The following is a 15,903-nucleotide window of genomic DNA, read 5'->3' as shown; positions in this document are numbered from 1 at the left end:
TAACTCTTCCATTAACTTCAGGAAATTCGAAGCCCTTTTCAAATGCCCTCTCGCTTAACGAAGATGTACCCGTCTTGTCTCAATGGTTGTTTACTTACAGTGAAACTAAATGAAGTTTTAACTAATGAAAACACTTTTGTAAAAACTAGCAAGCAGCTTTTAGGACCGTTTTTATTTCATGTCAGACAATGCAGTTTACTACTTCAGTTTGAATTTATGATGTTTTTAGAGCAGTTCTATATAATTTTACAGTTACCTTGAAACCGTTTTGAAGAAAACCAAATTCTAAACATCTGAGCATACAAAATTCGAAAACCAGACTCCTTTCGTAACAAGAAGACACTTCTGTACAAAGAATGAAACTGCTTTCCTTTGTTTAGAATTTTGCAGATGTACACATAAACAATCCAGTTTGACTTTTACTTTGTTATTTTAATTCATTTTAATACCACAGAGTTGAAAGAAAAGCCATTTTTTATTGTTTTTATTTTCACAAAATACTAAAGTTTCAAACGAGTTGAAAATGAGTTTATTAAAAGAAGACCAAACAAATTAGTACAGCTGCAAAACGAAAACAAACGTGATTCTGATTGGCTAACGGAAAACGAAAAAATAGTAGCTTGCGACATTTTGTCTTCATTTTGTGTGGGGGCCACATTCGCACTTTGGTGAATCAGTAGTTATCACATCAAAAGAGGAAAGAGCGGGTATGTACTATAAATTAAGATCCAGTTTGGTCCATTTTCTTTCGCAAAATGTTTATTTAAACTGCTTTTCAGCCAGTGAGCGGGGTTTAGTTCGAGAATTTCCCGTTTTCGATCTGAAAGACAGTCATGCGTTGCTGTTGAAAATAATGGGAAACGATCAGTAATTCGCGATTGTCGTAAACGTTGCTTCGAGAAAATGAAAACACTGCTCTTACCCTGCTAACAAAACTAATTTGGAAAACTTGACACTATAAATTTGTTGCTTACAGATATTCATGAAATTTGAAGAGATATTTGACGGTTTATTTAGGTAATTTCTTTAATTATCCTTGAGATTCACTCCATCCAAATTAAAATCCTCCTTGTCTGTATTTGAAAACAAAAGGTGAATTATGCGAGGTTCTAAATCAGGCTGTGGATATGTCTTTAAGTTTGCAGATTTTCCCCTGTCTGTAGGTGTCCATAAACATGAGGAACGTTACCATACTGATGGTCGTTCTTATGGTCTTACCATTCTACGTAAGATGCACCGTTTACTATGTCGATGGGGAAAAAGGCGATGACTCAAACAATGGAGGAAGCGTGTCTTCTGCATTTGCAACCATCAAGACTTGCATCGACGCCCTGAAGAACCCTGGTGACGAGTGCCACATTCGAAAAGGACGCTATCATCAATCAGAATTCCAGATCTCTGGTAAGCGAGGCAGCCCGTCGCAACCTATCATCATACGAAGCTATCAGGACGAGATGCCCGTTATCGATGGAACAATTTCCCTAAAACCCATAGGAAACTCTGCCTGGAAACGCACAAAGGATGGCATATACACAGCCAAAATAGAGCAGGACATCTGGCAACTTTTCATCGATGGTGAAATGATGACCAATGCCCGATGGCCAAACGCTCTGTGGTCGGACAGGACTGCCTTCTTGAACAAGCATTGGGCAAAGTCTGCCAAAAGTTCTACGCGCGGAAAAATGGTCGACAGTGGCGCAAAGAACTTGGCTGGGAGCGGTTTAAACGCAACAGGGGCCATGGCTGTTCTAAATATCGGTAGCTTCAATACTTTTACCGCCATTGTTAAAAACCACGCTCCCGGCCGGAACTTCTTCACCTACCCTGACACGTTCGGTGACATCAAATTCAAGGCGAGCCACAATCAGTACTTTCTGGAGGATAAACTGGAGTTCTTGGACCAAGCTGGCGAATGGTTCTACGACAAGAACACAAAAACTGTTTATGTGAAGACGCTGGATGGAAAAAGTCCTGAAGGAAGGATACATGGGAAGGTAGAGGAATAGACACTTTGGCGCTGTTTAAAGTTCTTGCTATTTTGACTTAGAGTCCTCGCTAAGAATTCCGGACGTTTTATTTTGGACGTATTATAAATTTCGGACACTTTTTCAATCTCAATTCGGAGAAATTTCGGACAAAAAAATTTCGCATACTGTTTACACATACCAAATTTAAATTTACGCCTGCAAACCACGTTTTAGACTGAGAAGCATTTGTGAAAATGGTAGTTTTTCTGCACCCTCAAGGTTTTAAAGATATGCCGACGGGAAAAAAAAAAACACAAATTCTACCAAACTGTTATTTATCTCAATCAGTGTCTCATCTATAGTTCGCTCCATAAAGGAAATTGAGAGTTTTGGAACTTCTTAAAAGTCTTATACCGTGCTACAAATATTTTGGACGCTTAGAAATTTTGGACGCTTTAAAATTTAGGACGGTTTTGTTTTCGGACAGTTTTTTAGTCCAAAAAAAAAAAAAAAAAAAAAAAATCGTCCGAATTTTTTTGCATGTAATGTAAGTTAACTGTAACCTTAAAGTTAACCATAAGTAATGAAGTTTATCAATTTCCTCAAGTGAAAGACTTAAGAGTCAGATGTCAGCTTTGTAGATTTCCATGTCGTGCAAATTAGAAAAAAAGTGTCAAATGTCAGCGGATGCATTTCAATACTTCCATCTGAACGACCGTCAAATCAGTTTATGTCATTTGTTGCTGGGTTGAATTTTTGAATTGCCTGTTTTCGATGAGTAAACCCCTGGTAGGGAAGGGATTAGAGATAAACATAAGTAATGAAGTTCATCAATTTCATCCAGTGAGTGAAAGACTTAGGAAACACATGCCACCTTTGTAAATTTACATGTCGTGTAAATTAAAAAAAATAGTGGTGTCAATGCTTCCTGACGCATTTCAGTACTTCCATCTAAACGACCTTTTAGTTTTATCTCATTTATTGCTGGGAATTGTATTTCATTTGTTGCATGCGGTGCTGAATCTTTTCTTTTCACTCTTTTAGGTTCAGACATATGCGTTTACCATTTCCAACTGTCGACATCTGCATTTCAAACAGCTGACATTCTTTGGCACCACTCTTAAAGCACGACCAACACACAGGCATGACGTTATAGAAGGCCTCTTTTTTCATTCAATCAACTTTAAATTTCCCTCTTATTCCAAACGCATGCTCGGTGATACCGCTCCCCCACGCTGGACATTGATCGACCCAAGTCGCGGGCACAGTTTCCAGTTAGTAAACAGCACATTTTATGGATCCGACGGCCTCGCCCTTCAATACAGCGGAGATGGAGCTCTTGTACAGAACAATCTGTTTGAGTACAATGATTGGTCCGTGACAAACACGAGATCAAAGAGTGGCGGATTAGGAACGGTGATATCTAACGGCATTAACGATCAGTTTATTCGAAACACTTTGCGCTTTAACGGCGCTAGTGCCGGCTTTCGTCCTTCAGGACGCAATCCTGTTGTGAAGTTAAACCACATTCACCATCAGTGCTGGGGAGTTTTACAACATGATGGAGCAGGAGTCCAGTTTCAAATCGGTGCCCAGACCAACGCTCTTTGCCAAAACAACTGGGTTCACTCGAGTCCCAAGTATGGCCTCCGTTTTGACGGGTAACCCCCACGAGTGGGGCGCAGCGGTACCATGAAGGAGAACGTGGTGTGGAAATGTGGCGGGATCATGGTTAAGGGTGAATCGCACGCAGTGCTCAACAATCTCGCCTTCGAGAAAAGAAATGACAAAAATGGCGATAAACAAGGTGATGGCTGCTCTTTGTGCGTCCTGAAGTTCGTTCGTTCCAACCCGGTTGAAATCAACAAACAGACAGTGGTACTGCGTAACGCGGCTGACGTAGCGAACGGCGGCAAGAGGAAAAAACCACGAGGCACCTACCCCCTGGCGGGAAAACTCGTGCAATTTAACATGGTGGGTCATGTGCGACCGGAAGTTGTAGACGCGGACAATTTGGACTTCCGACCAAGTAAAGACTCCAAATATAACAAGGATAAGGTTGGACCATACAGTTACGATCCCAAAAGCAAATACTATTGGATTCCTGGCAGGCAACTTTACAAGGCCAGCACTCCTGTCCCCCCTGATGGTAGTACCACAGTCAAGGTATGGCTTGGTCGATTGTTTTCGGGAATAATGGTGGTGTAATGTCAGTATTATTTTTTATAATCCATCAAATATTTTCGTTCGGGCGGGATTGGTCTAAACACGACACGTGTCTGAATATTCCCCAACTAAAGCTGGGAACGTACGAAGCTCACAGTTTTCCTCGAGCTACGCTCTCTGAAAACTGTTCGCTTCTCGGAACAGATAATGTCCGCGGACAAATATCCGAGCATATTTTCGAGCCAGATGGAGGCTACTGTTTATATATTTTTCACACATCTAATAATGCTCCTTTTAAAGAGCCTGCGGAGAATTTTGGATCAAGATAGTTAATAGTAGTTTTTCCACTTTACCTGAGGAGCAATCGTTTTCTTGCGTCGGTCATAACCTCGTTTTTGGAAGAGACCTGTATACCTGAGTAAGACGTAAAATTAAATTTACCAGTTTTTCAATACGATTCTAACTACTGGCCTGTTTAGAACCCTAGGTGACAGTCAGCCACACGCTAACCCACCTTAAGGACCAAAATACCTCTACAAGAGACTAGTCTTTTGTTGGAAGAGGCCCATGTATGGGAAGAGGGGTGGGGGAGGGGGTGTTCTCTTGACATGTGTTAGTGATAGCAGACACTAGAACCCTATTCAAAGTGTTGAGTTGTCCTTTTGCCTCTTCAGGATATAGAGGATAGCAGCACCAACGATTTAAAGCCTGTAACTAAGAATACGAATACACTTTCTTAAACGCAGTAAGCACGAAATCACAAAATTACTTATCGAGTCACTTTGTTATTCGCTTTCTTAAAAGTCTGATAGAGATGCTGTCATTTGGTTGAACGCCTTCGGTGCCTCGACTCATCACGTGTACTTTGGAACAGACGAGGCGAAGGTTGCCGATGCAACAACGACGTCTGACGAGTACCAGGCGAAGATCACCGATGAAGGGAATGTGCATTATCTTCCGGAGGGTCTCAGAGGAGGTTCCACTTACTACTGGCGAGTGGATGCTGAAATAGACGAGAAAACGACTTACAAAGGAGACGTGTGGTCATTTCAATCAGAATAAGAAACGAAGGCGATGCTCAAAACGTGGAAAAGATCAGTAGAGGAAGAAACACCTTCGACACTTATTCATTAATTGATTTCATGATTAACTGTTTTCATAGCAAGGAATCTCCCTGGTAACCTAATAAATAATAAAATAAATGGGGACAAAAACTGTCAGCTTGGTTTGAGTTGTAAGTTGAGGATAGGTAGGGTGATTTAACAATTAAATTAAATCGTAAACTACTGTGCAGACTGAGTTATCCATGGGATTGTGATATAAGGATGTTGATAGGGATGTAAGGTGAACAACAACAACAACAAAAAAATAGAGATTATCAGTGGCACATCCACAGAGTGGGGTTTCGTCCACTTTTTCGGATTGAATTTGAATTTGGACAAAATGTTGGGCTTTCTGAGGGGAGAAAAATCGGAGAACCCTTTCTAGGGTTTGTTAAGATACGAAGACGGACAAACCTCGGAATACAACATGTAATATCGGCCCGCACAGTTAGGCGCATGGGCGAGCTAAAACGCCAGCTTTTTCGATGCCCTGGTTTATGAAACAATGGTAAGCGATGCGAAGAACCTTGCGAGAAAATTTTCCCTCGTAAAGATCGCGGTCAGGCGCGTAAAAGCGGTAATAGGGGTGACCTTTCTAAGCAAATTCCGTTTGTGTCCGGCTCCCGTGCACTCTACAGTCCCACTGTCTATGAACTGCAAGTATAATTTATTACGACTAAATTATTCTGATTTTAAAGTTCACGTTAAAATCGCATCCTTTTTCTTTAGCATTTTTACCGCTAGCTTCGTAATAATAAAGGCTCTTTTCACGACTGGGTCGCATGATACCAAACGAGCCATGCTGGGACGCAAGTTGCACAGTGGGAATAGCAAAGCAAAGGAAAGTCAAGCACTGTTGTTGCTTTTATTATTATTGTTTAGCATATTTAACACGGCTTTGTATCAGCAATTTAAATTTAGTTCTTTCTTTTGCCTCTTGTGTCGTTATCCAGTCGTTATGCTCATTTGAACTTTCTTATGAAATTTTTGCGCAGTACAATTTGTATTATCATTAGTATTAAATTCAACATTTTCTGCTTAAATCCGTTGTAATGTCCCGTAAAATTCGGATATCAGGTCGATCAGTCATTTTGCTTTCGCAAATTATAGTCTGTGATCACTGAACTACAAGAACTGTAACTACTGAACTATAGCAAGAGGGCGAAACAAGTACAGTTCAACCCCGTTATTTCGAACTCTCATGGGGAACGAAAAATCATTCAAAATAGCCAGTGGTAAATTAATGAAAGGCAAATCCAAGGGAAATGGTTTTGAGTTCAAATTAACATAGATTTCTAAAATAACCAAGTTCAAATCAGTAGGGTCCAACTGTACTTAATTTTTAACAAGCTACCAGCACCACGAATCGACCCACCGTTAAAGTCGGAGCCGGTCAGCTCGGCTCATAACAGTGCAGCCAAGACAAAAACGTGAGGTGATAACTGGCTTGTCTTTTGATACCATCAATTTTAACTTCCCATCTTATTCCAAGCGCATGCTCGGTGATCCCTCACCACCGGCCTGGACAGTCATCGAACCAGGTAAGCGGAACAGTTTCCAATTAATAAACAGCACCTTCTATGGCTCAGATGGCCTCGCTCTTCAATATAGAGGCGACGGAGTGCTCCTGAAGAACAATCTGTTAATGTACAATGATTGGTCCGTTGCTAATATGAAGGAGAAGACTGGTGGATTAGGGACTGTCATATCGAGCGGTAGAAACGACAAGTTTTTTCGGAACACTATGCGCTTTAATGGGGCAAGCAATGGATATCGTCCTTCAAAGGAAAATCCCCTTGTCAAGCGGCAACCACATTCATCGCCAATGCGCGGGAATTTTACAGCACGACGGAGGCAGTGTCCAGTTCCAAATTGGTGCTCAGGCGAACGCAAAAGTATTGTTAAACTGGGTTCCTTCCAGCCCCAAGTACGGTATCCGCTTTGATGGGCAGCCCCCAAAAATCGGCGTAAAGGGCACTATAATGAGAAACGTGGTGTGGAAAACTAACGGGATCATGGTAAAAGGAAATTTCCACAAAGTTGAAAACAATCTCGCCTTTGATAAAAGAAATGACAAAAGTGGCGATAATCAGGGCAGAGGCTGCACTTTGTGCGTTTTGAGGAAAGTTCGTTCAAACCGGACACCAATTAACGGCAAAATAAAGATACTGCGCAACGCAGCTGACGCGGCGAGTGATCCTTCAGCAGGAAAATGGAAAGACAACATGGAAGGTGATGTGCGGACGATGGTAATGGATGCCGACAACTTGGACTTCCGGCCGCGTAAAAATTCCGCATGCAACAAGGCTGAGGCTGGACCATACCTGATCAGTTACAATCCTAGGAGCAGCGAGTATTGGATTCCCGGAAGAAAGCTTTACAAGGCGAGCACGTCCGTCCCCCCTAATGGTAGTACCACGGTGAAGGTAAATGAAATTGAAAATGAATCTACATCCTTTGACTTTTGTACTGTGTTTGTTGAGTGCCTTTACATTAATATCAAAATTAGATTATCCACATTTTTATGATATAACATCACCAACATCAACAACTGTGACAACAACAACAGCAACAACAACAACAACAGATTATATGTATCTCATGTCAAGAATTTTTATCTGATGTATTTCACAGAAAATAGGTAACAGGGCACCCTACATGAGTCAAATAAAATAATTATTAAATACTTTTGATCAAAATGCATAATTAGGTACACTGTAAAAAAGACAGAAGTTATAAATCACAAATGAGTTATTGCACACTATTAAACATATATCTAAAATCTAAGTATTCTAACCACAATTTACTTTGTCCTGTATTTAAAAGTAAAACCGAGGGAGGAAGAAGTTTTGCGTTCCAAACTTGTCAGACATGGAATACCTTTCCACTTACACTAAGAAAGAAACCATCTGTATATAGCTTTTGGGCCGGTCTATGGAAATCTATTTTTAGTGCGTTCAAGTTACTTCGTGTTATAACAAATTTGTCACCATTTAACCAGCAATTAAAACGACAAAAACAAAAAACAAAAAACAAAAAAACAAAAACAACAACAACAGCAACAACAACAACAATAATAACAAAAAAACAAACAAACAAACAAAACTTAGTCAAGAGTCTCGATTCCTAAAGATGCGTTTTATTATTTATATTTTCTATTTCTTATTCTATTTTGTCTATTTTTATCTCTATTTTTCCTGTTTTGTTATCTATATTTAATTATTAATATTTTCCATTTTTATTTTATTCTATTTCTATTTTTCTATTTTTTTTACTATCTAGATTTTATCATCTATATTTTCTGCAATTAGTAGACGAGAGAGAGAGAGAGTACAAATAAAGAATTTTTCAAAGTAGTCTTTTGTAATCAGTCTCAACCTCCACAATATATCTTTATACGAATCTGAAAACGTGAATAAAATTGTTCAATTTAATGTTAGCTATGCCACAAGTAAGGGGTTTCTCTGTTGTCAAAACATTCCACAGGTAAACTACTATTTTCTTTTCTGCTCTGTAACCATTTTCCTTTTTGCATTGATTCCGAATTTTCCTTTTTTTAATCGTTGTCTATATATCAACCATAAAAACTACTAGTTATTGAGATTTCTTTTGATTTAATTTGCACTGTCGCCTCTGAACGAGATACTCTGAAGCGCACTCTAACAATTCCACGAATGAGAGCGTAAGATGTAATAATGGGCTGTTTTTAGAAACGCTGTGTAAAAGTGTAAATGCGTCAGCGACAATATGTCAAACACGAGAGAAAGTATTTCATCGAGATATCCCAACACCGAGAGGAGAGTTGAAAACACGATGCACAGCGGAGTATTTTTGACGAAATTCAAGGTGTTTGGATAGCCGATGAAACACTGTCTCGAGACAAGTAAGTAAAATCGTCACAATCTGTGCTAATTAAGACCGGGTTATCCAAACCTCCCTCACGGTTGTCATCTTCTTTGTTTTAACTTGATGAATTATTAATGAGTTTGAGAAAGAAACAAGAAAAACACGTGTATTCATGCTTTCTCCTTTCTTCTTGCTGAACCACCGTGAACCTCAATCAAGCAACGCCAACTATTACTATCTATGATACCAATTGGCATTATCGTGTACGATTTTACGCTTTTGTGGGACAGTCTTTCGGTCGAAAGAGCTGTGTATAAATTGTACTTGAGTGTACTTAAACATATAGAATATATAGATTGCAATTGCTTTATATTTAACAGTCGTCAGTTGATATTGGTGATGTACGTTCCAGTGCCAACATCATTTTCGACAGCATCTGGTCATGAGGAATTTAATTTCTTTTTTATTTACAAAGAATGGTGTTCATTCGAAAAGTTGAGAAACAAGCAGAATATCAGAGCTCAGATCCAAACGTAATTTCTAAACAAGCTTTGCCGAGAGGTATCATAACTTTAGAAGTAACAATATAAAACAATAACTTTCTGCAGTACATTGAAACCAGCGTAGCAATCTTTTTTTTTTTTTATTTAGTATGAGGTAGGTTGAACGCGATCCATTCTTTGTCGATTACACCGGAATATTTTCCAGAATTCGCGCCTGAGTTGCTTGTTAAAAATTCCGTATATCACGGGATTAACAGAGCTGCTGTAACAAGCGAGGTAGGTGGACGTCATGTACACCTCACGAGACATCCAGTAGTGTCCTTTCCACAAGCTCACGCCATCTATAACAATGAGAGGCGACCAACAGAAAGCGAAAGCAATGACTATTGCAAACAACAGCTTCGTTACCTTCATGTTCTCCACTTGTATGTTTGCTGTTTTCCTGTTATCTTCCCTGGAAGTCGCTAACCGCGCATTGTGTTGACGAACTGAGCGAAAAATTCCAAAGTGACAAAATACTATTGGACCAAAGCAGGTGATGATTAAAATCACTTGTGCTGAAAGACACATTGGAACCCCCACTTTATCACAATCAAAAATGCAAATAAACCTTCCAGGATGAAACGAAAAAGCATTCTTTGATATCACAATAACAGGGAACAAAGAAGAGATTACAAACGCTGCTGCTACCGATACGCAGATATTTCTTTTCGAGTAAATGTTACGATGCAGCGATGGCCGAGTCACTTTCAAGTAACGTGCAATGGCAGTCAACGTCATCGTAAGAAGTGAAAAAGCACCAAACATAGTGAGCGTAAAGCCTTGAAAATCACAGACCGCCTTGTCAAATGGCCAACTTCCCGTCAGAAGCACAGCGATCATGAAAGGAAAGCCTAACACGGAGATAAGAACATCAGAACCAGCTAACCAGGCGATGAATAGATTTGAGGCCGAGCGCAGGCGAGGGTATCTGTATATCGTCCAGCACAACAACAAATTCCCACTGATCGCTGTGAAAATATTTACGAAAGCCACCGTCAATTCCATCGCCACAGATACTTCATCTCGGTTGGCCAGCTTTTCTTCCAAATCTATCTTTTGCTGTGACTCCATTGTGGAATGTCGATCGCGATTCACATTCGATTTATAATGAAAGGGCTCGCACTACTGATACATTTTATCATCTTATCGAAGTGTTTAAGATGACATTCACGGTAGAGATATCAACAGTTTAAACTGTCAGTACTGCCCGCCTCCCATTTCATGATTTTTCAATTCAATCGTCAGTTTTTCCGTAATTATCATCAATTTATAATAATTGTTACAATGCTTTCTACTGAGTGATAACCTCAGAAGACAAATCATTTTAGTATTTACATAAAAAGATACACCACTGAAAGAATTATCTCAATTATACAAATAAATGTTTAATTAGACCGGATGCACATTGAAATGGGGCTCCTGACTTTTTCTCTCTTCCAGACAGGATTAAACATAATGTCATGAAATGTCAACGGCAAACAATGTGTTATTTCCTGATATACGGGAAAACATCACGATATGTACAAGGCATTATGAGAGAGCTACAGAAACATGTCACACTTGCTGGCCGAACAGGGTCGTTCATTAATTTTCTTTTCAAAGAACATTTGTGGAGGCAAATTCACTGGGAAAGAGAGAACAACAGATAAAAAAATACTGTTCTGTGCTTGAACAAAAGTGACGTGTGTGAAGTGAAGGATCTAGTATAAATATTTACAGTAAATGACTGTAAATAATTATTGACTTTAGAGCTGGCGTTTTTCGGAAGTGATGGTCAAAGTACGTCAACAATACGTCAAAGGCACGCACGCTTGAAGAACTAGGTGTATTCATCTTTCGTTGTTTGTTATGGGAGTAGCCCTCGATTGATATTTTCTTTCGCTTTAAGCGCGTCATATTGTCACTCGTGCTTAAAGAACGAAGTGTACATGTATATTTTCCTTGCTTGTCGTGGCAGTATCCCTCGGTTGATATTTTCCTTCATTAAAATCACCAAGCAAACCATATGGATTGACAAACCGTCTCACCCTTCACTAAACAGTATCACCTGATGTATGAGAGAAGAATGGCGAGAAAAAAGGTGACGGTAAAATGGACTCATGCGCTAATTTACGTCAAAATGTACCTCGTTCGGAGGCATTATGTACCTCGTTCGTTCGCTCGTTCGGAAAAAACATTATCCTCCATTAACTATAATTTTCTTGGCGTGACAGTGAAATCACATATATTGTTTTACCAGTCCTTCCTGTGATAACAATAATACAATTTGTATAAAAAAAATTGAAAAACAGGAATGTTTCTATGCGCATAAAAACAATTCGATTACGATAAAAAAGGTAAAACAAAAACCCCAAGTACAAATTTCTAATACAAATCTGTGATAAAAATGCTCAATCATAATAACAACAACAGCAGCAACAACAACAGTTTTGGCACTTCCCAGTCTCTTCAACCTAAGGGAAGTGGTCAAAACTATGTTACATGCTAGGGACCCACTTTTTGGAGGGAGGGCTATATAAGAGGCCATGGGTCTAATGAAGGGGTGGGGGGCTACTTAAGAGGCTATGGGTCTCCTGAGGGAGGTGGGGGGCTACTTAAGAGGCCATGGATCTCCTAACGGAGGTGGAGGCTAGGTAAGAAGCCACGTGTCTCCTGACAGAGGTGGCGGGGGGGGGGGGGGGGAGGGAGTCTGGACTCTATCCTATTGTATATTGCAAGCTCTATTGCGATTGATATTCATTCGCCTTCATCAATTCATTCAATTCAGTCATGCTAAAAACTTACCCTAACCCTAAAATTTATCCTAACTGTCTTCTATGGGCATTTAGAAGGAACAGGGTTTCATTGGAGCAGTAGGTTCTACATGTTAGACGAAAACTTTCTTTGTCAGAATGAGTGACTGAATATTATTATCCTGAGTGAATATTACTTTTATTATTAATTATGTTATTATTAATTATTTTGCAATACAATACAAATTTCATTGTCAACTCCCCATGGGAGCTTTTCAGAGACAATAATAATGATAAAGATAATTAAAAAAATACTCAAAGATTATTGATAAACAGTTTTTGTAAAACTATTTACATATAAAATTTATCACATTAAAAATTGATTTAAGAGGAAGGCTTTCATTTTACGTTTAAAAATTTTATTTTATTATTAATTAAATACATCTCATAAACGCGCAGAACTTCTACTTAATTCACAAAAAAAAAAACAAGCTGTGAGATGTATAATCATTTTTTTCTTAAATGATAAGCCAAATTTAATGAATACAAAGCCTACCATTAGTGGTCTTATTGTGTAGGCTTCTACTTCACACACAAAAATACAAACTAGTAGATTTTTTTTTCACGTGATAAGCCAAACTTAATAAATACATAGCCTATCATTAGTGTTCTTCTCGCATAGGTTTTTTTTTTATCTAAAAATTTCATCTGGCAACGTTAACTGAAATATTTAGCTGTATACATATTAAATGTATAATTTGCAGTATTTCAGTGTAAAATGGGTTGACTAGTCTACACGACTTCTACTGTTCGTGATATATTTGTACATTTGCCATTCTCTGTTCGGTCACTCGACCTTTGTTGCTTCACTGGTGTTCATGAAGGGTACTTCATGTTGTGTTATAAGGAGGAATTTTATTAGAGTAAAGCCGTAAGACCGTGCTATGGCAAAATTTTTAGAGGTCATAGGTGTGCGTGATTTCCGCTGTTATCTGCATGTCGTTTCGTCGATGACACCTTTGTAATAATTTGCCATGTATTTATGCATCTTTTAGGCTCATTTCTATTGCAAGATATGCTTTTTAGTCTCCAAGTTTTTCCCTTCGCTGGACAAAACGGAACTCGTACGTATGTGAGGATGTAAGACATTCTGCGGCTTGTACAAACTTGTAAAATGGCTAGCCTACACGACTTCTACGGTTCGTGACATTTGTACATTTGCCGTTCTCTGTTCGGTCACTCGACCTTTTTTTTTTCGCTTCACTCGTGTTTATGAAGGGCATTTCATGTTGTGTTAAAAGGAGGAATTTTAAGTCGAGTTGAGCCGTTAGACCGTGCTATGGCAATTTTTTAGAATTCATAGGTCTGCATGATTTCCTTTGTTATCTGCATGTGACTTCGTCGAGTTTGACACCTCTGTAATTTGCCATGTGTTTATGCATACCATTGTTTTGGCTCGTTTCTATTGCAAGATACAAGTATTTGCTTTCCAGGGACAAAATATGAAATTTACCGTGAACATGTTGCTTACTTGCATTCTATATTGTGATGCCAGGCCTGACTGTTTGATTAGAACACTTTGCAAGTAGTATGTTGCAATTGATTCTTATCACGGATATCCGATTTGCGTACGTTTTTCCTCGGAGACACCGTACCTTTACTTCGAGAAAGCTATACGTTTCTCAAAAGACATTCTTTGGTTTCTTACAGCTATCTGATCGAGCTTATGTTTCTCGAGCTCGATGTATAGGTTTATTCCCCCTTTTGGTCGTTCTGGCACCACATGATTCAAATGTAGCTGTTTACGATGAAGTCTGTTGACGGTTTACCCTGGTCCCAGAGGTTTTTCTTGATGTTTCTCCACATGAGAGAGCTGCAAAAGAGCCGCGAAGTTTCACAGCTAGCTTGCGAGCAGGCTCACCTTTAAGTCACAAGCGCGAGCGTCGATAAGCAAAGTGATCCGGCGGGAAGGAGTCTAGTGAAGTAGCCTGCGAACAGGCTCCCGGCGAGGACGGAAAAAAATTCCGGCGAGCGCGAAACAGAAGAATTCGGAGAGCAAAGCGAAGTGAAATACCATTGGTCGAAAAGCGGGAAAGGCGAGAAAACTGTCAATCTACCATGTTTGATGAGGAGCGATTAAATCCCCATGGAGTCGGTAATTTACCGCACAATAAAAAACAAGTCGTCCACATTTGGAGTCAGAGGAAGAGTTGAGTACGCATATTATTGATGTTTTAACAAAGGTCCAGTCTATTTCTGGTTAAATTTCAAACTAAAGAGGGAGCAGGAAATAGCAGTTGAAAGTATGTTAATGAATCAAGACGTACTTGTCGTGTTGCCGACTGCATATGGGAAGAGTTAAATATTACAAACGTATGTGATTGTAAGCGGGCAACGAAACAACATAAAGGCGTTTGCCCGTTTACCAGCATCGCCAAAGACCAGATTGCCAAAGCAAGATCACTTGGAATCAAAGTGTGTGTCCTTAATAGACATAAACTTTGACACTTTTTCTTCGGCAAAACTTTATCAACAACGGATATCGCGCCTACATGTTGTTATGAAAAAGATTTACAATTTTCCCGAGAAATCTGAGCTGCCAAAGCTCATACTTCCGGTGAAAATCAATTGACTTTATTCTTTTCTGCGGTTTCCGGGCTGGAAATAATAAAAAAAAATTGCAGAGATCAGAGCAGGCTCACTTTCTCGTCTCATAGCCTTCGAACAGGCTCCCGGCGAGGACGGAAAAAGATTTCGGCGAGCGCGAAACAGAAGAATTCTGAGACCAAATCGGGGCGGGGACAGGGGAGCCTGTAGGCTTTGTTTTTGATGTGCCTATCCACCCTTGGTGATAAGCCTGTAACAAATCAGTCAATGAGGTAATTAGACCCGTCAAGAAGCTACATTCTCGGTACTTGCAAACAGTTCTAATCGAGTTAATCAAATAGCCAGGCCGGGCGTCATAATATAGAGTGTAAGTAAGCAACATGTTCACGGAATATTTCAAACACTTTGTCCCTCCAGAGCCAATACTTAGAGAGCTTAAAACATATTTTGCAATACTGAAATGAGCCTAAGGAAATAATAAGCCCATGATAGAGGTGTCAAACTGCGAAGCGACAAGGAGATAACAGCGGAAAGTCCGGAAACCATGCCTTTGACCTCTAAATAAATTGCTATAACACAGCCAAACGGCTCCACTCCACTAGCTTCTACTTAAAATTCCTCCTCGTAACAGAGCACAAAGTACCCTTCAGAATCACTTGTAAAATAACGAGAGGTCGAGAGACCGAAATTTAAAAGACAACGGCAAATGCACTATTGTAACGAACCGTTGGAGTCGTATAATTTTACAAAGATCTGTCAAATATTCATCTCAAAGATGTCAACAATCAGCGATTTAACCAGTCATATCATGATACCAGGAGCAGACTCCCTCGTTTCGTTCGGGCTCACCGGGAGCCGCTATAGCTGGTTTTCACATGACGTCACTAAAATTCGAACTATAAAACTATTGATCTTCCTGAGATTTTCTTTTAATGAT

At 39.5% G+C, this 15,903-nt stretch overlaps 2 protein-coding genes and 1 pseudogene across 3 annotated transcripts; 2 read left to right on the top strand and 1 right to left on the bottom strand.

Annotated features, from left to right (window-relative positions):
* Window positions 1-470: 470 nt before the first annotated feature.
* On the top strand, window positions 471-5,476 carry LOC110059184 (uncharacterized; annotated as a pseudogene). Its single transcript, XR_016208827.1, has 3 exons — window positions 471-1,994; window positions 3,012-4,133; window positions 4,938-5,476. The product of XR_016208827.1 is annotated as an uncharacterized LOC110059184 (transcript).
* A 1,514-nt stretch (window positions 5,477-6,990) lies between these two features.
* Window positions 6,991-7,764, top strand: LOC110059316 (uncharacterized). The gene has a single exon (XM_089294513.1). The coding sequence runs from the start codon at window positions 6,991-6,993 to the stop codon at window positions 7,762-7,764; it is 774 nt and encodes a 257-aa protein (XP_089150639.1).
* A 589-nt stretch (window positions 7,765-8,353) lies between these two features.
* On the bottom strand, window positions 8,354-13,469 carry LOC110059157 (melatonin receptor type 1A-like). Its single transcript, XM_020765846.2, has one exon. The coding sequence runs from the start codon at window positions 10,696-10,698 to the stop codon at window positions 9,730-9,732; it is 969 nt and encodes a 322-aa protein (XP_020621505.2). The 5' UTR covers window positions 10,699-13,469; the 3' UTR covers window positions 8,354-9,729.
* Between the last annotated feature and the right edge of the window lie 2,434 nt (window positions 13,470-15,903).

The sequence above is a fragment of the Orbicella faveolata genome, unplaced genomic scaffold, assembly GCF_042242905.1.
Source record: "Orbicella faveolata isolate gen_17 unplaced genomic scaffold, um_ofav_v1 contig_25, whole genome shotgun sequence".
Classification (NCBI taxonomy): Eukaryota; Metazoa; Cnidaria; class Anthozoa; order Scleractinia; family Merulinidae; genus Orbicella; species Orbicella faveolata.
This window is presented reverse-complemented; position numbering and strand designations above follow the sequence as displayed.

Excerpts from the sequence above, each read along its gene's own strand:
- LOC110059316 (XM_089294513.1), top strand. The coding sequence starts at position 6,991 with ATGGGGCAAGCAATGGATATCGTCCTTCAAAGGAAAATCCCCTTGTCA.
- LOC110059157 (XM_020765846.2), bottom strand. The coding sequence starts at position 10,698 with ATGGAGTCACAGCAAAAGATAGATTTGGAAGAAAAGCTGGCCAACCGA.